Raw genomic sequence first — 22676 nt, 5'->3', positions numbered from 1 at the left:
TATGGGATTCCCAACTGCAGCTGCCACAGCGAGAGGGCCTTGGCGTCACAGGCCCATCCTCCCGGAAGCACAGGCTCTCGGACCCTCTCCGGGGTCACCGCAGCTGCAGGGTCGGGCCTTGGAGTCAAGGCCAAGGGTGGAGGACAGGAGCCATGGGTCCACCTGGCTCCCATGGAGGTTCACAAGGGGCCACTTCTGCCTCCTGCCCAGGGTGGCCTGGTAGCCCTGCTGGTGGCTCATGTGGAGATATCATTGTGGCGCTTCCCTGCACCCTGTCCCTTGGGGAAGGAGGAATGGTAGGCTGCTGATGCCTCACCGCTGGCGGGGCCTCCAAGGATGCTTCCATGGGCTTGAGAGGGCTCTCCACCAGGCCCAGTTCCCTACAGTGTCTGCCCAAGGGGCCCCTCCCACCCTGCAAAGTGTGCCAGAGCCCAGGATGAGCAGCAAGTAGGCTGGAGCCCAGGATGAGCGGTCCTGCCCTGCGAAGGGCCAGTCAGACACACCTGAAGGGGTCCTGACCCTGGGCACAGCCACTCTCTGACATCTGACCCCTGACCCCAGTCACAGACAGCCTGGCCTGACCTGCCAGCCTGGTAAAGATGACAAGGAGGAAATTGTCCCTATGCCCTGTCTCCTCTGAGGGTTGTGGAGTGTTGGCCCTGAGCTTGGGACCCCCATCCCTGGTGTCCCCCCAAGAGGATGCCTGGGTCCTGCTGAGAAGAGTCTCCCTGGGGGAGGAGTCAGGGAGACTGGCCTGGGCTGTGACCCCTCCCCAGGCAGTTCCCCGCTGTTTGCTAGGGGACCGTCTCTGAGATTTCTCTGAGAACAAGCCTGAGAGTGCAAGGCTGGAGCCCCAGGCCCTCAGAGGTGGGCATGAGGCCTGGCACTGGTGCGGTGACTCAGCCACCCTCGCCTGCTCAGGAAATCTGAGCCTCCTCTGGCTCCAGCCCTGCCCAATCTGGGCTGCCTCCAGGCCACCCCCACACAAAAATGACATTGCATCCACCCCCACCTTCCACAAGCCCGGTGAAACCCTGCCTGCCAGGAGCCAGTCCTGGTCCAGAGAGGTGCAAGAGGCTGGTGGCCAGAGACTCCTGTGCCTCTCTGGGCCTCAGTTTCCCCAGCTAAAACAGACACAACGATGTTCTAAAGGAGATAATTGCGCCTATGGGCTCAGCCCTGCAGCCGCAGGGAAGCTGCTCCAGAGTGAAGAAAACATCCTCTCCCAGAACTTTCAATGGCTCCCTGTTGCAGCACTCTGGTACCCATAGAGGCTGCTGAGACTCAGTGTAGAAGTCCCCTGCCCACTCCCAGCTTTGCTCCCCAGGAAATATTCTGATGGCCTCCTGTCCCTCTGGCCATCTGGGCTGCCTGCCTCCTGTTATACCTCCCTCTGCCCCTTCCAGGAAGCCTTCCCAGACGGCCTCCCTCCCCAGCAGGCTGGGTCAGGACCCTAGGGCCCACCTACTCTCTCCTGTTGGTCTGCATTACAACCAGCCTGAGCTCGGGAAGGCCCAGCCCCTCCCTTGGGGAGCCTTCCCTGAGTCTCCGGTGTGCAGTACAACCCACTCAGCAGGGCCTCGGCACTCAGGCGGCTGGAAGGTTAAAGTGTGAGTATCAGCAGAAGCACACGGGATGGGAACAAGAGGAGATGGTGCTCTCGGCAGAGGAGACACTAACTAAATGGCCCCAACCGCTCCCCGACAACCCCCGCTGCCACCCCAGGCTGGCCACAAGGCCTCCTGGCTCTGAAGCTGTCTGGGGAGAGTGGCCCTCCAGCAGCCCTCTGGGATCAAGCCTGTTGATGAGCTCACGCTTCCTCCAGCACTGAGGTCCGGGTCCCACACACTCTCCCCACCTGCTGGCCTGGGTCACGTCCAGGTCTTTCCCACACACCTGACCCCACATGCCACATGCCACCGGTGCATGGGTGCAAACAGAGGCCCAGATGCCAGGTGTGCAGGCTGTCGGTCACGGATACACACAGACACAGCCAAACCCAGGACACATGCAAAACAGAGAGCCATGCAGGAACCCAGGCTTGCGTGGGCTGAAGCTTCCGTGCACATGCCCCCTCCCGGGAAGGAAATTGGGCTTTCGTGTGCTCCCACCTCCTGTCCCACACACAGCACACACAAGTGCCAGCCACCATCTCCTGGATGGTGCAGCTGAGACTCAGCCCCTCCGTGCCTCAGTTTCCCCCTCCTGCCCCACACACAGCACACACAAGTGCCAGCCACCGTCTCCTGGATGGTGCAGCTGAGACTCAGCCCCTCTGTGCCTCAGTTTCCCCCTCCTGCCCCGCACACAGCACGCACAAGTGCCAGCCACCATCTCCTGGATGGTGCAGCTGAGACTCAGCCCCTCCGTGCCTCAGTTTCCCCCTCCTGCCCCGCACACAGCACACACAAGTGCCAGCCACTGTCTCCTGGATGGTGCGGCTGAGGCTTAGCCCCTCCGTGCCTCAGTTTCCCACCTCCTGCCCTGCACACGGCACACACAAGTGCCAGCCACCACCTCCTGGATGGTGCAGCTGAGGCTCAGCTCCTCTGTGCCTCAGTTTCCCCCTCTGTCTCCAGTGGGTGTGGGGACTCTGGTGCCCCAGGCCCCTCTGTGCCTCGGTTTCTTCTTCTGTCTCCAGTGGGTGTGGGGACTCTGGTGCCCCAGGCACCGTCCCTCAGGCTCTGAGCCTTGGCTCCTCCTGGGGGCGGGGAAGGAGCCTGCCCCGCCCCCACCCTGCCTTTGCCCAAAAGGAGCCCCAAGCGCTGGCCTGACGTCAGGCCCTAGGAAGGCGAGGTCCGGGCTGCATGCAGAGCTGAGAGCTGAGGACTCCCATCTCCAGCCTGCCCGGGTGAAGCGCGGTAAGTGCCCCTGTGGGCTGGCCCCAGCCTCCCTCTCCCCAGCTTCCCTAAACAGGAGGCTCCTGAGCTGCTCCCTGCAGGGGTTCTCACCCCCAGCCAAGCAGGAGTGGGAAGGGCAGAGCAGAGAAACTGCCTCCAGATCCGGGCTGGGGAGAGCTCAGAGCAGGTCCTGCTGGACAGGGAGCCATTTCTCAGATGAGAAAACAGAGACCTGAGGGAGAACATGGGCGTGAGCTGGGCTGGCTGCATAAGGGGGAGCTGCTCTGCTAGGTGCCCACCCAACTCTGGATTTCATTCATTCACTCATTCATCCCTCTGTTCAACACTCACCGAGCATCTGCTGGGTGCCCAGAGCTGGGTCTTGGTTTCCCCATCTGGCAAGGCAGCAGGGTGGCCCACAGGCCAGGCCAGGGACAGAGTTGGGGGACCCCAGAGGCACTTGGCAGGCTCTGGGGCCTCAGCCACCACCACCCCGCAGCTGGGGCAGGGCCATGGTGAGGGCTTTGTGGGCATGGGCTCCAAGCGCCATGCTCCCTCTTCAGAGTGCCCGTCCTGCCATCCCGCAGCTCAGGCCCTCTGCAGCAGCCTTGGTGCTTTCTCTACCCCTTAGGGGTGGGGAAACTGAGTCCCAGGGAAGGCTTGCTTGCCAGCCCTCAGTGTGGACCTAGAAGCTGGCTCCAGCCCCGCGAAGTTCGCACTGGGACTGCGCTGTGAGAAGGCGGCAGGACAGGGTCCCGAGGGGGCAGCGGGCTGGGAACTGGCCAGCAGCCAGGGTGCTGGCGGGGCAGACGTGGAGCAGCTGGCGACCTCGCAGGACGGGGAATGCACCCCGCAGGAGGCTGGGCCTGTCCACTTGCCCTGTCTTCTTCCTTCAACAGCTGGTCATCCTGGGTCTTCCCTCCCCTCTCCCCCCAGGACTCATCCAGTCGCTGGGCTCCAGGGCGGTCTGCTGAGTGGCCGTGGCAAGTCGCTGCCCCTCTCTGAGCCACACGGTGTGGGCCCATCAGCAAAGGCGGGGTCTGCGGCTGGAGAGCCAGGTGTGGGGGCCATGCAGTTTGGACCATTTCTGAGCAGCTCCTGGAGCCCACGGGGTGGCCTCGTTGTCTTCTTGTTAAGTGGTATTAGCATCTCCTCTTTATAGATGAGGAAACTGAGGCTCAAGGAGATCAGAGGGGTATTCTAAAATCATCCACTCCATCACTCAGCAGTGACTCAGTGACTCAGAGGGGCCAGCCAAGGCCAGGGCCCCTGAGGCACTCCAGTTCAGTGAGGGAAGCACAGCGAACAGGAAAGCAGGGACATAGGGAACTGCGCGTGGCAGGGCACTGCGAAGGAAGCCAGGCGGTGCAGGCGTGCGGGGCTGCGGGCTCTGGAGGGCCTCCCTGAGGAGGGGCGTCAGGGCCCAAAGAACCTTAAGTTGATCCCCTCACCATACGTCCCAAAGCCCTCCCCACGCCCCCGGTGTCTCACAGAGCCCTGAACACAGACTCTCCTTCCCACCTCTGGCCCTTCATGCTCACTGTGCCCTTCCTGCTGCCGGGAGCGCTGTTCCCTCTGATTGTCCTGAGGCCCATCCCGGCCGTGACCAGCCACCTCCCACCCTACCCTGAGCTGTCAGCTCGGAAAGGTGGGGCCAGGTCTGCCTGGGACCCATTTGTGCCCACAGTGCTGGGGTCTAAGTCCTGGTCTGACACCTCCAAACTGCACGGGGCTGTGTGGCCTGGGGCCTCTGATTCCCTCCACACACAGGGCTGGGTGCCGCAGAAGGCTGATCCCAGGCACTGGGACAAAGTGCCAGCAGGCAGACTGAGGCAGAGCTCAGCCCCTCCTGCACCCCAGCTGGGTGAGCCCGGACGCATGACTTAGCCCCTCTGTATTGGTTCCCCACAGGCACAGTGGGGTCGGAAACACCCACCCAGGGGCATCTTGAGGGAAGTCAATAAGACCCTGGGAAGGATGAGCCCAGCGGGTGCCCTTCAGATTGCGGGATCATAGCTCTCCCCCTGGGGCAGGGGCATCCAGGGCACTAGGGCATCAGAGGGGCTCAGGGAGGGCTCTGTGGAACAATGACTGTGGGTGCCCGGAGCCTTCACCAGGTGGCACAGGGAGAGAAACAGCATTCCAGGCAGAAGGAACAGCACATGCAGAGGGAAGAGGCTGAGAGGACCAGGCTGAGGATCTTCAGGCGGAAGGACCAGGCTGAGGCCAGGCAGGTGTACATGACAGAATGCCTGTCCCAGCAGCTCCTGGAGAGGCTGAGGTTGGGGAGGGGTTTCAGGAGCTGCTGCAGCTACGGCTATCCCAGCTAGAGGTGAGCAATGAACCCGGTGATGGGGAGGAAAGGAGGGGCTGGTGGGTGACACGCAGGACCTCCAACTGGCCATGCCCCTCCCAGAGACACCCAGCTAGAGGTGAGCAATGAACCCAATGATGGGGAGGCAGGGAGGGGCTGGCAGATGACATGCAGGACCTCCAACTGGCTATGCCCCTCCCAGAGACACTGGTGTTTCCGTTAGAGCCGCAGTCTCAGCAAGAGGGCTCTCAGCTGGTGGAACTGAGGCAGAGTCGGGCCAGATGGGGCCCAGGTGTCCTTCCCCACAGAGCTCAGTCTGTGCCCACCAGTGACATCTCTCTCTGCACTGGGGTGGAGGGAGCCCTGGCCTGTGGGCGTGGGGGACAGGGAGAAAGACTTGGCTTCTGGCCAGGGCCACCTGGGACTTGCTAGGTGACCTGGGGTGAGTCTGACCCCATTTGGAGAGCTCAGCAAGCACCCACCTGCCTCTTGGTGGAAGAAACAGAGGCTCAGACTTATCAAAAACAGCAGATGATATTCAAAAGCAGATGCTGTGAAACCAAGAATAATCATAAAAATAAACAGGCAGACAGTTCCCCGAATCATGGCTATTTTAGCCCTGGAAGGCCATGAGGGCCACGCCGTCTGGGGTGCAGGCTCAAGCACACACAGACCCGTGGTCACACATGCGGCCTCAGGGCCCCGAGAATCCCCTTGTGCACAAACTCCTGGTCCAGAGATGCCTAATCCAGCCCCTCTGCTCCCCAGCCCGCACTCTGCTCCACTCCGGCCTGTGCTGGGTCCTGCCGGTGGACCTGGGTCTGATTCCCAGCCCCACCAGCTCCATGCTGGGTAACCGTGAGGACACCACTCACCCCTCTGGGCCTCCAGTTCCTCATCTGTAAAACCTGGGATTGCTGTGTGGATGCAAAGCGCCCTTAGCAGGTGCTCAGAGCCCCTCTGTGGGGAAAAGACTGGGCCCGTCCTCCACACGTCCACAGACAGCACACAGGGTCCTGAGCCAGACCCCCAGGCAGGCTCAACAGCCACCCTGGGCCATCTGCTGCCCTGGGGCCGGGGCCACTCTGCTGCCTGGTCTCACATGTGGCAGGACAGAGGCAGACAGGCTGCTGGGCAGCCAAGAGAGAACTCCCAGGTTGGTGGGGTGGGTTTGAAAGGAGCCCAGGGAAGTGAGGACATAGCCCTCCCCACCCACCGGCCAAGGACGGAGGCCGGCATGACCCTGGTGCCCCCCTGGAGGCCTCTGGGCAGGTGCCAGCACCCCAAGCCCGGGGGTCTGGCCTTCCATGGCCGGGTGCCCAGCAGAAATTCAACAAGCTGTGGGTGAGGGCAGGGAGGCAGCAGCCCCCATCAGTGCTCTGGGCATGGAGTAGTGGTGTGGCCATTGGGATGGATGGAGCAGGAACCCCCAGGGAGGGGACAGGGTCAAATAGCTTCCATGCTCCATGCTCGCTCCCACCCCTTGGAAGTTCCCAGGACCGTGAGTTTCACAAAGGCTCTGAGAAGTCCTGCACTGAGCACACGTGTTGGCCCTGGCCTCTCCCCACTTGTGAGCGGGCTGGTCCAGACAGGGCCCTATCCAGGTGCCAAAACCAGGAGCCTCCAGTGCTCTTATATCGCACGCCTCCCATGTTGGGGGTGTCTGCAGTATTTCTCACTTAGTCCAGCCACCCTGCCTGATTTCATTCATTCATTCAACAAATATGGTTCCCAAAGTCCCAGGTGAGGGAACTGAGGCTCCCAGTGATGAAATCATTTGAGACTACCTTGGCCAACATGGTGAAACCCCATCTGTACCAAAAATACAAAAATTAGCCAGGTGTGGCACGGGCACCTGTAATCCCAGCTACTCCAGAGGCTGAGGCATGAGACTCACTTGAACCCAGGAAGTGGAGGTTGCAGTGAGCCGAGATTTCGCCACAGCCCTCCGTCTCAAAAAAAAAAAAAAAAGAAAGAAAGAGTGGTGATGGGAGATAGAGGGTGGGAAGGAATGTAAGTGTGGACACAATGGTCAGAGTGATTAGGACGGGCTTCCGGGAGGAGGTGTCAGCCTTGCTCGGCTGGGAGGACTCGTGGGTAGTGAGGATGGGGCTGGGGGTGGAAGCCAATTCCAGACCAGTACCAAGACACTGGGTAGGCAGGTTTCAGAGGGGGCCAGGCCAGGTGGCATTCACCCTGAATGCCAGGGTGAGAAACCGGGCCACACCTTGCCAGCCCTGATGGGGCTTGCTCAGGGCATTCATTCAGACAAGGGGGAAGACGGGTGCTGCTCTCTGCCAGGCCAGTCTGGGTGCTGGGCTGGTGGAACAGATGGGAGCTCAGCCCCCACCCACAGCCCCGCCTCAAGATGCTCAGAGTCCAACAGGGAAGCCTGCAGCACATAGCAGCGCCGTGGGATGAACCCTGGGGTTGAGGAAGCTCAGGGTGCCCTGGGAGGATGCACCAGGGAAAGGCAGCCCAGGGAGGAAGAAGGCTTCCCTAAGGAGGCAAGTCCAGGGGGAGTCCCAAAAACGGGCATGAATAAGCCGAAAGGGAGAGCAGGAACAGCTTGGGGATGGGCCTGGAGGGCGCGGGGAGTGTTTAGGCCCCGCTAGTAGTTTCGCCTGCAGAAGCATCAGTCAGGTGCAGTGACTGGAGAGGCACATCCCCAGCCCTGCCCAGCAGTCCAAGCCTCAGGCCCCTCCCAGGGAGAACCCCCAACCCGGCGGCAGCCCCGCCTAGGAAGGCTGTTTTGTGATGTGATACCTACGGGGAGGGCGTGAGGGACATCCTCCTTCACCCTCTGCCCCCTCCCCTGGAGGAGCTCAGCGAAGCCTTGAAAGGCCGGGGCTCTGGGAGGTGTGCCCACCCGGAGGGGTGGGGGCTCTGGGAGGTGTGCCCACCCAGAGGGGTGGGGGCTCTGGGGGTCTGCCCACCCGGAGGGGTGGGCCAGAAACAGAAAAGAAAGAGATGCTGCAGCACACCTGCCCCTGCCCCGCCACACCTGCAGCAGGTGCTCTGTCTCAGCCAAGGCCCAAGACAGCCCTGCAGGGCAGCGTGTCCGGCCATTCCCACTTCACAGGAGGAGACACTGAGGCTCAGAGAGGACCCACCCAGGTCAGAGCCCTCCCTCCAGGCTGGCGGGGGAGTGAGTAGTGTGGGAGCTGGACCTGGTCTAGGCTGCACACCCAGGTTGGAGCAGAGCTCGCCCCCTCGCCCTCTGGGTCCCCCGCTGGCAGCTTGTCCCATCCTTTCATCACTTCCTGTGTCTGAGCCCCTACTCTGGGCTGGCACATCAGGACAAGAACCCCCAGGGGAGATTCTATTTTGCCCACTCTACAGATGAGGAAACTGAGGCTCAGAGACTGTAAGGCCACATAGTCCGTTCAGAGATGGAGCCAGGCTTTGGCAGGGCCATCCAGGCCAGAGCCAGGGCTCCATGGCCACACTCCAGGTCCCTACCCTGCTGGGTCTCCACTCACTGACTCTCAGCCCTGGAGAGCAAGCCCTCGTTCCCTCTGTTCTGTCCCCAAGGAAGTACCTGTGTGTGGGTGGAGAGCAGAGCTGGCCTGGGCCAGTGGAAAAGAGAAACCTCCCAGCCCTGGCACAGCCTCCAGGCCCTGAGCCCCAACACCATGTCAGCACGATCAGGACACGGTGCCAGTCCCTGCCCATGAGACTCTGGCCAGTTGGCCCCCGCCATGGAGTCTGCTGTCTCAGACAGACCCAGGGTGCCTGCCAGGAAAGAGGGAGGAGACAGGACCATCTCCCCCACACCCAGGTTTGGCTTAGGGAAACTGGGCTTGGGGGCAGGGCCCTGCCTCCCCTCTCCGGCCGGCTCTGAGGGTAAAACCATGCCTCTCCCCTCAGTCCAGGCTACCAGGGCGAGGCAGAGCTGTGGAAGGCACGAGTGACCCCATTCAGCAGATGAGGACGGCCAGCCTACTGACCAGGCCCAGGTCTCAGCTGAGGGAGTGGCAGGGCTGGACTCAAACCCGGGTCTCTGTGCTGGTGACTGCTCATCACCCGGGCCCTCCGGAGAGCAGAGTCTGTGCCTCTCCCACAGGCAGAGCCAGGCTGTCCCAGGAGGGGCGGAACCTTCTCCTTTCCCCAGGCACTCGCCAGGGAGCCACTTCCATGGGCCCCTGCAGGGTCTAGAGTCCCCGCTTACATTCCTCCTCCTTCTGAACAAAGAGGGTGGTGAGTGGGAGCCCCAGAGAGGCCCCTTAATAATCGAATCGGGACATCCGTCGCTGTGGGAGGCAGGTGGGGGTTGACAATATGGAGACAGAGACAGCCAGACGAAGCTGGGAGAGGAGGGCAGAGACAGGGACAGAAGGTCCGGGCCAAGGACCCAGGTCGTGGCTGGGATCAGGGCTCAGAGCGCCACAGGAATCAACGCCCATTGTGCTATTAGGATTGGGGTCAGTGTGTGACCAGGGTCAGGGCTCAGAGTGGGACAGGGATCGAGGTTCATCACATTACTGGGATCATGGCTCAGTGTGTGACCAAGATGAGGGCTCAGCTTTGTTTGAGATCAGGGTCAGACCCTTAGTGCGGGGAATCAGAGCATGCTTTGCTAGCTCCCTCTCCTCTCCGGTCTGGCCTCTGGGGTGTCCGGCACATTCTGCCCATCCCCCCAGCTCCAGAGGCCGCAGAGCCCCCACATCCCTAGCCAGGACCCCAGCACGGCAGCGTTGCTGGTGAGCCTGCTGGGCTGGCCCTGGGGAGTTTTCTGGGACAGCAGAATTCCCAGGGGCCAGCATCACCCTGGGACTCACTCCCAGAGGAAACGTTCTGTGTTGTTTATGATTTGTCTCTGATTGGGACACTAATATAGGCCCCGTGCAGACAAATTGGAAAAGCAAAAGGCACATAGAAAGGAATCCCAAAATACTTTTATGGCCATGCAGTCCCTCAGTCCAGCTGCAGAGCCGCCTCGGCCTTTTCTGAGAGCGTTTCATCCACAGCAGGGGAGGGACGCATCTCCTTCGGGGGGACCTTCTGGGGCTCCTGAAGCCCACAGCCCTGAGACGCCAGGTTCCCAGCCCCCATGTGCCCAGCCTCCTCTCCTCCCCTGGCTGCCTGCTGTGCCCCAAATCCCCTCTCTCTGGTGGCCCACCTCGGCTGAGGGAAGACAGATCTATTCATCCAACAAATGCACCCATCAATGCCCGCGTGTCAGCGCCTGGAGATAGAGAGCTTGCTTGCAGTCGGGGGGAGCTGGGAGCTGAGCCTGGGCCCTTGTGTGGTGGTGGTGGCAGGAGGGGCTGGGCACAGGCCTGGGCAGCACTTGACTCATCCCAGCAGCCTCCAGGGTAGCACACACCCAGGGCTGGGATCCCAGAGGCAGAGGGCATGCTGGGTGACCTCATGCAGGCACTGACCTCTCTGACTCTGAGGAAGAAGGTGGCCGCTGACTGGAGGGACCTGGCCCTCTGAAAGCAAGAGTTCTTTTGCTGCCCTGAGCCAGGCCAGGGGCTGTTTGAAGGCAGGGCTCATTGTTCCCCAGGGGTGGGATGGGGCCACACACTGGTCAGAGGGAGTGGCGGGGCACAGCCTGTTTACAGCAGGGGCCACCAGGAGGGGAAGGGATAAGGGTCCTCCCTTCTCCAGCAGGTGGGGGAGGGGCGCTGTGCAGAAGAAACGGCCCACGAGCCTCCCCACCCTGCCTGGCCCCAAAGGCTTCTCCTTTCTCCTGAAAAAGCCAGAAATGCCCTTATATGGAGGGTCAGCCCAGCTCTAGGGTGGGGGTAGGGCCGTTAACCCTTCATTTATAAATAGAGGGATAAATCACTGCCGAGTTAAACACGCCAGGGCAGGAACATAAACAGAGTGGGTGGCTCCGGCACAGCCCCTCGCCCGCCCCCCACCCCGGCCCCCCTGCCCAGGCCAGACGGGAGCTCAGTGTTTATTTGACTCACACCCTGGCTCCAGGCTTCAGCCCCAGCCAGCCACCCCACAGGGGCCTCTGTCTCCTTTTCCGTAGTTTGGGGGGATCATAGGGGTGCCCGCCTCTCAGGGCCAGTAGGAGCCTGGGGTGCCCAGTGAGACTGGTCCTTGGCTCCCATGCAGCCCCACTGGACAGCCTAATTCCCTTTGTAAAGCTCCCTCATGTGGACCCCCATCCAGGGCATTGACCTGATGCTGGCCTGGGAGGAGGGGAGAACAGATGGGTGGTCCCAGAGGATGGGGGCCATGACGGTGGGTGTGGGGACAGGGGAGTGGGCAGGGCAGTCAGAAGTCCCCACCATGAACAAGGCTCTGTCCCAGCAGAACTGGTTCATCAGCCACCAACTCTGCTGGCGCTGCTGTGCTGACCCGCTTGCTTAGTCACCCCAGCAGCAACGCGATCCCAGTGACATGGATTAGGAAGCAGGTAGAGAGGTTCAGTGGCCTACCCGAGCAAGCACACTAGTCAGTGGCACAGCTGGGGCTGGAGCCAGGCCCTGGAACTGCACACTGGAGCCCCGTGATCTTGCCCTTATCAGCTCTCCATCCTGAGGACAGCCCTGCACTGCACGTGTTTCCACCTCCTCCTCGTGCCAGGACGGTCGCAGAAACCTCCATATTTTGTCAAGTCTCCATGCTGGCAAGTGCCAGTCCTGGAATTTGAACACGTGTCTGACTCTGAAAGCCTGTGCCTTTTCTGCTGATGTCCGAGGCTCCCTCTGGGTAGAGCCAAGGTAGCAGGCATTTGAGGCCCCGGCCAGGCGAGGGCATGGAGATGGGGGCTGCTGGGCGTGCAGGGGCAGACGGGCCAGCTGAGTTCTGGGCCTCAGGGCAGGGCTTAAGGCCAGGCTGGCGCCTGGGGTGACCTGGTCTCCTTGCTTCCAGGCCTGGGGTGTGCTGGCTGCCGTCATGCCCTCTGTGTCTCCAGCGGGGCCCTCGGCCGGGGCAGTCCCCAATGCCACCGCAGTGACAACAGTGCGGACCAATGCCAGCGGGCTGGAGGTGCCCCTGTTCCACCTGTTTGCCCGGCTGGACGAGGAGCTGCATGGCGCCTTCCCAGGCCTGTGGCTGGCGCTGATGGCGGTGCACGGAGCCATCTTCCTGGCGGGGCTGGTGCTCAACGGGCTGGCGCTGTACGTCTTCTGCTGCCGCACCCGGGCCAAGACACCCTCAGTCATCTACACCATCAACCTGGTGGTGACCGATCTACTGGTAGGGCTGTCCCTGCCCACGCGCTTCGCTGTGTACTACGGCGCCAGGGGCTGCCTGCACTGCGCCTTCCCGCACGTCCTCGGTTACTTCCTCAACATGCACTGCTCCATCCTCTTCCTCACCTGCATCTGCGTGGACCGCTACCTGGCCATCGTACGGCCCGAAGGCTCCCGCCGCTGCCGCCAGCCTGCCTGTGCCAGGGCCGTGTGCGCCTTCGTGTGGCTGGCCGCCGGTGCCGTCACCCTGTCGGTGCTGGGCGTGACAGGCAGCCGGCCCTGCTGCCGTGTCTTTGCGCTGACTGTCCTGGAGTTCCTGCTGCCTCTGCTGGTCATCAGCGTGTTTACCGGCCGCATCATGTGTGCACTGTCGCGGCCGGGTCTGCTCCGCCAGGGTCGCCAGCGCCGCGTGCGGGCCATGCAGCTCCTGCTCACGGTGCTCATCATCTTTCTCGTCTGCTTCACGCCCTTCCATGCCCGCCAAGTGGCCGTGGCGCTGTGGCCCGACATGCCACACCACACGAGCCTCGTGGTCTACCACGTGGCCGTGACCCTCAGCAGCCTCAACAGCTGCATGGACCCCATCGTCTACTGCTTCGTCACCAGTGGCTTCCAGGCCACCGTCCGAGGCCTCTTCGGCCAGCACGGAGAGCGTGAGCCCAGCAGTGGTGACGTGGTCAGCATGCACAGGAGCTCCAAGGGCTCAGGCCGTCATCACATCCTCAGTGCCGGCCCTCACGCCCTCACCCAGGCCCTGGCTAATGGGCCTGAGGCTTAGTCAGCAGGGCTCTGCCAGGGGCCGAAGGTCAGGACTCATCTGGGCATGCCAGCGTGGACACCCACCATGCCAGGGTGGCAATCGGTTCCATCTCAATTGATTGGTGATGGCTACCCAGAACACCACATTGAGCGTCTAAGGCCACTGTGCTGTGGTTGATTAGCAATGTCTGCCACTGGCTCTGATGGGATGTGGTGGCCTGAATGCCGGTGATTTGCTGTTCCTGGGGTATAGCACGTCCACTGAAAACTCACAGGGGTAGCCGGGAGCTGCTCCTCACTTTGGCCAGTTTGTCTCCAGAAGGAGTTCCTCAGAAAAAAGGGCAAAGTGGATTCCATTGATTAGAAGGATGAGATGAAAAAGAAAAAAGAAAAAAGGACAAAGATTATTTAGGTGCTGGGAATTCCCAAGAGAGTTAAGAAACAACCTGAATTCCCGAGAGAGCTAACAACAACAATGCTCCCTCCAACACACACACAGGAGGAAGGACAAGGACAGAAAGAAAAGGCCAGGGAGCATTCGTGTTGCATTAATGGAGGTGGGGGGGGTGCATGTCTCTGCAAGACCCCCCCACCTGAGGCCTCCGTGAATTGCACGATAAAACGGCAGACACCCACAGTGCTCTGCTGTGAGCAAGCACTTTGATATCTAGGTTGCACTTGAACCCACAACAACCCACAAAGGAGAGGCTATTTTTCATCCATTTCTTGGTGCTGGAGGGGTCAAGTGACACACACAGGGGCCACAGCTGGGAAATGGCAGGGTCAGAATGAAAACCAGCCCCACCTCCTCCAGTGCCCTTGCACCTCCTTCCACGGAGAGTGCACGATCTTCCCAAAACCCCCACTCTAGGAATGGCCTCAGAACGGCTCGCCTGCTGCCCCAGGCAGAGGCAGTGCTCACAGCCCCATCCTATGGATAAGAAAACCAAGAACAAAGTCACGCAGCAGTGAACCCAGGCATGCCAGGTTGTGGCCACCATCTCCCCATGCAAACAGCCATTTTCCTCCCCTCCGGGGGCAGAGAGGACATGACCAGCTGCTCTGGCCCAGCTCACTATGAGTCCCCATGCTTTCACTAGGGAGGGAGCTTTTCTCTGGCTGGGGCCTCTGATCATCTCCTCAGAGCTGGACTCTAGGATTTCCTCCCACGTGCCTTCTGCCGAGTGTCCAAGCTCCCAGCCCTTTCAGGACTGGTAATGGGGAAGGGAGCCTGTGGTGAGGAAGAGGAGTGTGGGACATCCCTGGCACTTCCGGCTCTGAGGCCCTGCCATCAGACCTGGCCATAGCCACTGAAGCAGGCGAGTTGGGCTCAGGTCCTCAGGCCAGGCCTTTGGCTACAGAGAAGTCCTACACACTCAGGGTGACCGTGGCCTGTGTGGCTGGGAGCAGGATGGGGAGGAGGAGGATAAGGCCGGGGCTCCCCGATTCAGCTCGAGGCAGAGTCTCCTGTCCCCAGTTTAGGGTCCTGGACTTTATATCCCCATGTTACACATGAAGAAACTGAGGCTCAGAGGGAGAAAGGGGCTTGCCAAGGTCATAGAGTGAGTGCCTGAGTCATCCAAGGCCAGTATTGTCCTCACCAACCCCAGCTGTGGCCATGTGGAGCAGCTGAGGTGGGGGGCACCAGCCCAGAAGAGTCAGAGGTGTGCCCAGCAAGGTGGTGGAACTGGGAGTGCTGCCAGGGCTACTTCCTCCCTGGGTCCGGATGCCCGAGAAGCAGTGGGTATCACCATGGCCGCCAGCATTCTTGATACTTACCAGGCACCAGGCACAATTCTGGAACCTTCCCCCAGCCCCCAGCTCTCGGGTGCTGCTCAGAGAGGGGCCGTGGCTTACCAGGGATGCGGGTTCCACAAGGCAGAGGGGCCCAGCGTTCGGGAAAGGACACGGCTGGGGGACAGGGCTGTGCATGCAGAAAAACCCCGCTGACCACAGGTGCAGCCTTCACGGCGGCTTTCAGGCAAGCAGGCACCAACAGCGAGCGAGCCATCATTCCCAGGGCTGCGAGCCAGCACCCACGTGGTCACACGCCTAGAGCTGAGGAGTGAGGGGTCAGGGCTCAGGTGTCCTGCCCAGCCCAAGCCATGAGCTTCTTCCAGGCTCATGTGGCCCACCAGTCCCTGAATGGCCTTGCTTACCTGGGACCCCTCCACCCACGCTCACAAGTCATCCAGGGCCAGGGACTCTGGACTCCATTCCTCCAGGGGCTGTGGGTCCTCTTGCTCCATCTTAAGGGGCGCCCAAAGCCCCAGAGACTACCTGCCGGCTCCCACTCCCGCCTCTCAAGCAAGCTCTGCACGTGGCCTGGAGTATGACACCCCTCTGCCCTTGGTCCCGCACTGTACTGTGAAGACCCCTCCAGCCCGGGGCTGCAAGGAGGCAGGGGCCAGGGGGAAGGAGTGCTAAGGTGACGGGGAATGGCCTGGGCAAAGGTAAGGCCAAGCGCCCGCCTCGCTGGGGCCAGTGAAGGGCCTTCCATGCAGCTTCCCGGCCCCTCCCCTCCCCTACCAGTCTTCCCGGCCCCTTCCCCGCCAGTCTTCCCTGCCCCTCCTCCACCAGTGTTACCTGCCCCTCGAGCCTTTGGCCTCCCCATCAATGACCCCCAGCCTGGCTCCATTCCTGGTTGTCACTCTAATTCACGCTAAAGAGTGAATGGCTGACGCTTGAGGATTGCTGTGCTTGAAGAGGCAGGGCTTGCAATTTTTCTGGAACAATCCCTTTCTTCAGGAGGAGGGGTCTCTAAGGTAGGTGAGCCAGGTCCCCTCCTTGTCTCCAAGTCTGAAATCCCATCATTCACCTTGGGTTCCTCGGGCCTCAGGCTTCTCAGACTATAAGAGGCTGGGAGAGGAAGGACATCCTGTCCGAAGCAGGCGCGTCCACTACCACTCATGCTGGACAGAACAGGCCGCCTGTCTTCTGTGGCCAGGGACACAGGCTTGGGGCCCATCCTCAGACCTCTGAGAACTGCCTGCCAGCCCCCGATGCAGAACCCTTGATAGGCAAGCCTCAGTTTCTCCACACCCCACTCCTCTTTCTCCTCTCCTCAGCCTTACAGCTGGAGGGCAGGGGGGCTGGGGAAGGGGGTCACCCCAGTGCCCTGGACTGGGCCCCACAGCTCCCCCGGCTGCTTGCTTCCTCCTTCTGACGGCCGGCTCCTTCCCACTTCAGCCTCCTCTGTGGGCACCGAGGCCCAGGAGGTTCAAAAGTCAGACCAAGACTGTCCTTGGTCCCACAGGGGCAGAGGTAAGATCTGTGCGTGCCCCCTCTCCACACTCACGGGGACAGGGCGTGAGATCTTCGCACCCCCTCCCCATGATCTCCCTTTCCAGATTTTCAAAACGCCCAAGTGACGTGAAATGTTGTGTGTATTTATATCCGACGTAAACAATCTCCTTCACGAGATGTCCTCGTCTGGAATTAAAGCTGTTTATTCTATTCTTGCCCACGACTCTGCTCCTGGGCTGGTGGGGGACATGGAGCTGGCGGAGGGTATGGAGCAGGGTGGCAGCCCTACGCACGCTCCAACTCTGTGTCCTGCGGACCAGCAAGGCTCCACAGGGAGGCAGCGGCAGTGGTTTTGTGGTTTTGTCATCCCTGCTGGGAGGCAGATTTAGGGGCCTTGAGCCCTGCCCAGCTCTGATGGGCAGGGGATGGAGGGGGCACAAGTGGCTGACTTGCCAGCAGGGTGTGGGCATAGCAGCTGGGTGGGGGGCATGGACCAGCAGAACAAGGGGTTCCATCCCTGATCCCGACCCTGCCTACCCAGGGCAAGGACGTGGAGGTGGGCGAGGCAGCCAGACCACCCACAGCCACTGAGTCCTATCATATCAGCAGAGATATGGCCTAGAGGGAGAGGGAGGGGATGGGTCAGCTGGTCCAACACACCAGGGAGAGGGAGCACTGGCCTCCTTGTGGGCCTACTAAGTGCCGCTGAGTGGCCCCTTCACTGAACCTGGGAGGGTGAGATGACCACCTCCATTCCTAGAGGAGAAACTTAGGCTTTGGGGGTGGCCAGGGAGGGGGCTCAAACCAGGGCCCCCAGGTGCCCAGTTCTTTGTCTCTGGTCTGGCCCAGCAGAGCTCTGGGTGGGGAGGCGCTGTCTGGGGGCTCATCACTCCCACAGTCTGGCACCCGCGGCGGCCGGAGGCGTCTGGATGTAAATATTAGGGCCTGTTTAGATTAAAGCTCCATTAATAGCAGGAAATGTTGCCTGGGTGCCTGCCCCAGCTTCCTGGAGGCCTGAAGGCATGGAGCGGGGTGGGGATGCACTATCTGCGCTGGACACCCCCCCGTGTGCCCTATTGGAGCTGGACACCCCCTATCTCCACCCCCCCACGCACCCTGCTTGCCACCTGGCTTAGCAGTTCTGACTCCAGCCTCCCTGCTTCTTCACACACAGCCCCTCCTCTCTCCTTCAGGGCCTCTGCAGCCCAGCGCTCTGTGTTCCCCACCCCATCACCTCCTGGGGCAAGTCCTCACAGGATGAGAGGGGACCCACGTGGCCACATCCGCCCACCCTCCAGAGCTGGGCCCCCACCCGAAGGGGTCTGTGCACCCAATTCACAGAGGAGAAAACTGAGGCTTAGAGACATCATGGGACCAACCCCACGTACCCAGGCGCCACCTCAAAAAGGAGCTGGAATTCCCCTCCCAGCCCTGCCTGACTCCAGGGTCAAGGCCACCCCCTACTTCCTGACCCCCCATCAGAAAGCTGTGGGCCAGGGAGAGGGAGCAGTCAAGCTCAGCGTCTGCAGAAAGTCTCTGGCTGTGGAGGGGCGGGCCCAGGTGCAGGAGGGAGTGGAGGGGTGAGTAGGAAAGGTGGGAGGAGAGAGAGGGGCCGAGGGGAGGGGCTGCAGCTGGAGGGCCAGGACAGGCCTGGGGAAGTGGCTCCGCCCATGAGACCACACTCTCCTGCTCCCAGTCCTGTCCCCTGCCATTCCCTCCCCATGGATGGTCCCTCACCCCATCTCCTCGGACCACCTCCTGCTCCATGACTCCTGGCCCCCGCCTCACTGGCCCAGCAGCCTGTGCCCAGCCCCAGCCAGGGCCTTCCGCTTGTCAAGTCCCACCCCCTCCTCTGCCCCTACTCTTCCTGGGGCCGCCTCTTGAAGCTGATTCCTCCCCACCCCACCCCAGGACAGGCCACAAGGCCCAGCCTCGCCCTCCAGATTGGACCCTGCCCCACCTTTCCTCGGCCTCACTGAGCCCTCAAGGACTCAGCACGGATGACCCCTTCACCATCCCTCGGCTAGTTCTGGGCCTCCAGGTGTGTCTACCTAACTCTCCCCTGCAGCACCTCTCTGGAACTCAGCTGGAGCTGAGGCCAGGCCCCCTGCAGAGCCCTGGGGAGTCCTGTGCTCTCGTGGCTCAGCTGCAGGAGTGCTCAGATCCTAACCCCATGTGGCCAGCTCCAGGGAGAACAGTCAAGTGTTGGGCACAGGACGGGGTCACCCAGGAGGGCTCCAATGAGGAAGAGGTGCTCGACGTCATTCCCTCCTGGTCCTCTCTTTGCCCACCTGGGCCAGGAGGGACTTCTTCCAGATGACTCCCAGCTGGGTCTCTCCTGGAGGGTGTGGTGCTGGGAGCGCCAAGTGCCGCACAGACCTGGACAGGCTGGCAGGGCAGGGGTGTCGTACCCCCGTTTTACAGATGAGCTCACCTGCTGCAACCACACACCCTCCTGCCTAGTCCAGCTCGGCCCCTGATTCGCTGATTCCAGGTCACCTCTGAGCCTGGGCTTTGTCCCTGTAGGTGGGAGCCTAACACCAAACCGCAGGTGCCCCTCGCACCCGCCCAAGGGAGGCAGCGGAGGCCTGGCCGCTCGGGGGTCCCCCTGAGACCTCAGCCATGTCCCTGCCCCTCTCTGGGCCTCAGTTTCCCCATCTGTAATCCAGAGCTTAGAACAAATGGTTCCCTAGCCCTGGTGTGCGAGGTACCCACCCAGTGCCTCTGGGCCCTGCCCACCTCCTCTGCTGCCCCGGCCCTCAGCACAGCCTCCGCCTATCACGCCTGCATGGGGACGCCCTCACAAGTTGACGCCAAGGGCTGACGTGGGAAAAGCTCTTGTGTTTATAAGCCAGCCCCAGGCTCTGTGCCTGTCCTTCTCCTACAGCCCCCCAGCTTCCCAGGGCACCGGCGTGGGAGTCGTGGACAGAGAGGGGAACTCGCCCAGCACCACAACCCAGGGAGGCCTCGGGACACTCTGCTGAGATGGAGTGGGGGTGGGGCATGAACCTGGGGGGGAGGAGTGGGCCAGGTGGGCTGTCACTTGTCCTGCTCTGGAACATCAGGGACCCGGGTGCCTCCCTGGCATGTCACAGCATCGAGGGGCCCCTGGGTGTCCAGCGTGCTGTCTGACCACCCAGTGAGAGCTGCCCTTCAGACTACCACTTGACCCCAAGGGCCAGTCAGGAAATGCCACATCATCTATGTGCTCAGTATTTCAATGACATTATAGCATCACTGGGTTTTGGGAATCCTCGGTGTTTTACATAATGGGAGTCCACAGGCATCTTCAGCCACCAAGAGTTCCCGGGGGAACAGGCACTGACCATCTGAACCTGGTGTGCCTGGGTGGGGCTCCCAGGGGACTGGGAGGGCTGGGTCCACCACTCTCCTGGTACCTGCCCTGCTGTCCATGAGAGGCTCATCCCCTCCCAAATGCATTGCACATTTTACAAACTATTCTGCTTGGAAACTCAGCAAATGAGCTACCTGTCGGGGAAGGGGGCAGCACGGGGGCCCAACACCCATCAGATTTCACATCGGGGCCAGCCTGGGGGCTGAAGGGCATCGGATCCCCTGTGTACTGCAGGCATCCAGGCGGTACCAGTGGCCTGGGGTCAGGGTCCTCCACTCACCCCCACGGGTGCCCCTCTTAGTGGCCTGGTGGGGGTGCAGGGTTGAGGTCCAGGAGTCTGAATCCCCCACCTCAACCATCCTCTCCAGAACAAAGCCATGGAAGGGTTTTGGGGAGCTCCCAGAACCCTAACTTGGGAGATCACAGAGAGGCTGCCACAGCCCAACCCAGAGCAAGCCCTCCAGAATACAGCCCAGGTAACAGGATGGCCCAGCCGCCAGGCCCCTGAATCACACTAGCCCCTCGGCAAGTTACGTGTCTTTCCTAAGCCTCAGTTTCCTCCTCTGTCAAGGGGAGATTGCGGACACCCTCTGCCTTAAGGCAAGGTTGCGGGAATTAAGTGAGTGTGTGTGGATCTGTGTGTAGGCACGTGTTATGCATGCCTGCGTGTCTGTGTGTCTACATGTACGCAGGCATTCATGTGTACATGCAGGAATGTGTGTGTGTGTGTGTGTGTGTGTGTGTCTCAGTCCACTTTCTGTTGCTATAACCACATGTGCAGAACACCACAAACTGGCTAATTCCTAATGACTAGGAATTAATTGGCTCAACAAATTCCGGAGGCTGGGAAGTCCAAGATGGAGGGGCCCCATGTGGTGAAGGCGAGACAGATAGAGAGACAGACAGAGACAGAGAGTGTGCCAAACTTGTCCTTTCCTAAGGAACCCACTCCCAGGATGATGAACCATTCCCTGCTTTTACCTTTTGTTGCTTTGGGGGAAAAAGAACCATTCCTGAGATAACGTATTAATCCATTCATGAGGGTGGTGCCCGCATGACTCAAACACCTCCCAGTGGCCCCTCATCCCAACACTGTCACACTGGTGATCGAGTTTCTGACATGTGAACCTAGGGGCACCCGTGCAAACTGCAGCAGTGTGCATGTGTGAGTGTGTGTGTCCATGTACCTATGTACAGTCATGCGTCACTCACTGACAAGATACATTCTGAGAAATGCATCATTAGACCATTTCCTCATTAGGGGACCGTCACAGACTGTCCTTACACAAACTCAGATGGAACGGCCTCCAGCACCCCTCGGCTCTACACCGTAGGCTTTGCTCCTAGGCTGCAAACCTGTACCACGTGTTACTGTACTGAGTCCTGTGGGCGATGTAACACGGTGATAAGTATGTGTGCAACTAAACAAATCCACACATAGAAAAGGTAACGCACTGTGCCACAGTGTTACGATGGCTGGGACATCACTGGGCAACAGCCATTTTTCAGCTATTTAGAATCTGATAGGACCACTGTCATATACGCAGCCCATCACTGACTGAAACGTTGTTATGTGGAGCATGGTTGTATATGTGTCTGCGTATCTGTGTGTATGTACGTGTATATGTATGTGAGTCTGTGTGTACATTGTGTATGTATGTGCATATGTGTATGTATGTGTATATGCATGTGAGTCTGTGTGTGTGTTTGTGAGTCTGTGTATGTATTGTATATGTGATGTCTGTATGTACGTGTGTGTACTGAGTCGCTGTGTGTGTGTCTGTGTATGCACGTGTGTGTATGTTTGTGTTTGTATGTATACATACGTGTGTGTGTGTATGTGAGTCTGTATATGTGTGTGTACATGTATTTACGTTTGTGTGTGTATGTACCTATGTATATGTATATATGCATGAGTCTGTGTATGTGAGTCTGTGTGTGTGTATGTGAGTCTGTGTGTGTCTGTGTGTGAGTCTGTGTGTGTATGTGAATCTGTGTGTGTCTGTGTGTGTGTATGTGAATCTGTGTGTGTCTATGTGTATGTGAGTCTGTATGTGTGTATGAGTGTGTGTATGTGAGTCTGTGTGTGTATTTGAGTCTGTGTGTGTCTGTGTGTATGTGAGTCTCTGTGTGTGTATGTGAGTCTGTGTGTGTATTTGAGTCTGTGTGTGTCTGTGTGTATGTGAGTCTCTGTGTGTGTATGTGAGTCTGTGTATATGTGAGTCTGTATGTGTGTGTGTGTCCGTGTGTAAGTCTGTGTGTCTGTGTATGTGAGTCTGTGTGTGTGTGTGTGAGTCTGTATGTGTGTGTATGTATGTGTATGCGTGTGTGTATGTGAGTCTGTGTGTGTATGTGAGTCTGTATGTGTGTGTATGTGAGTATGTGTATGTGTGTGTGTGTGTGTATGTGAGTCTGTGTGTGTATGTGAGTCTGTATGTGTGTGTGTGTGTGTGTGTGTCCTCCCATGGTGTTTGGCACTCAATCAGTGATTGAACTGAGCTAATGAAAGGAGCAGGGCTGTCCTCTGGACAGTCCCCAGCACGTTCATTCATTAATTCAATCAACAGTTTATCTACCCACCCTGTGCCAGGTATAACTGAGGGTCTCACTCCCAACAAAACGTCTGCCTCCCCATACACACCCTTACATCCATGCACCATGATCACAGTGGCCAACCCCTCCAATGGGGCTCATTCCCCTGGGGCCAGCCCTATTTGCTCTGGGCTTTCCCTGGAACTTGCACACACATAGGGGTGGGCAGAGCTAAGGGGGCACATTCTGGGCCCCAGCCCAGCCTGGGCGAGCCCCTCCAGCTGGCCCCAGCCCCTCCACTGATCCGCTGGGAATGCCGGCAGGATGGAAGTGCCTGGGGCATGTGACCACCAGGTGGCGCTGCTGGCCTGGGAGCGGCTGCAGAGGCACCAGGACCCTCTGACCTTCCTCTGCCGCCTGTCTCTCAAGGCGTCGTCCCCAGAGCTGAGCAATCCTGGAAGAATGCTCAG

General features: G+C 60.1%; 1 protein-coding gene across 1 annotated transcript; it reads left to right on the top strand.

Annotated features, from left to right (window-relative positions):
• Window positions 1-2775: 2775 nt before the first annotated feature.
• GPR20 (G protein-coupled receptor 20) lies at window positions 2776-16484 on the top strand. Its single transcript, XM_003819490.7, has 2 exons — window positions 2776-2861; window positions 11992-16484. The coding sequence occupies exon 2, from the start codon at window positions 12016-12018 to the stop codon at window positions 13090-13092; it is 1077 nt and encodes a 358-aa protein (XP_003819538.2). The 5' UTR covers window positions 2776-2861; window positions 11992-12015; the 3' UTR covers window positions 13093-16484.
• The last annotated feature ends 6192 nt before the right edge of the window (window positions 16485-22676 follow it).

The sequence above is a fragment of the Pan paniscus genome, chromosome 7 (assembly GCF_029289425.2).
Source record: "Pan paniscus chromosome 7, NHGRI_mPanPan1-v2.0_pri, whole genome shotgun sequence".
Lineage (NCBI taxonomy): Eukaryota > Metazoa > Chordata > Mammalia > Primates > Hominidae > Pan > Pan paniscus.
This window is presented reverse-complemented; position numbering and strand designations above follow the sequence as displayed.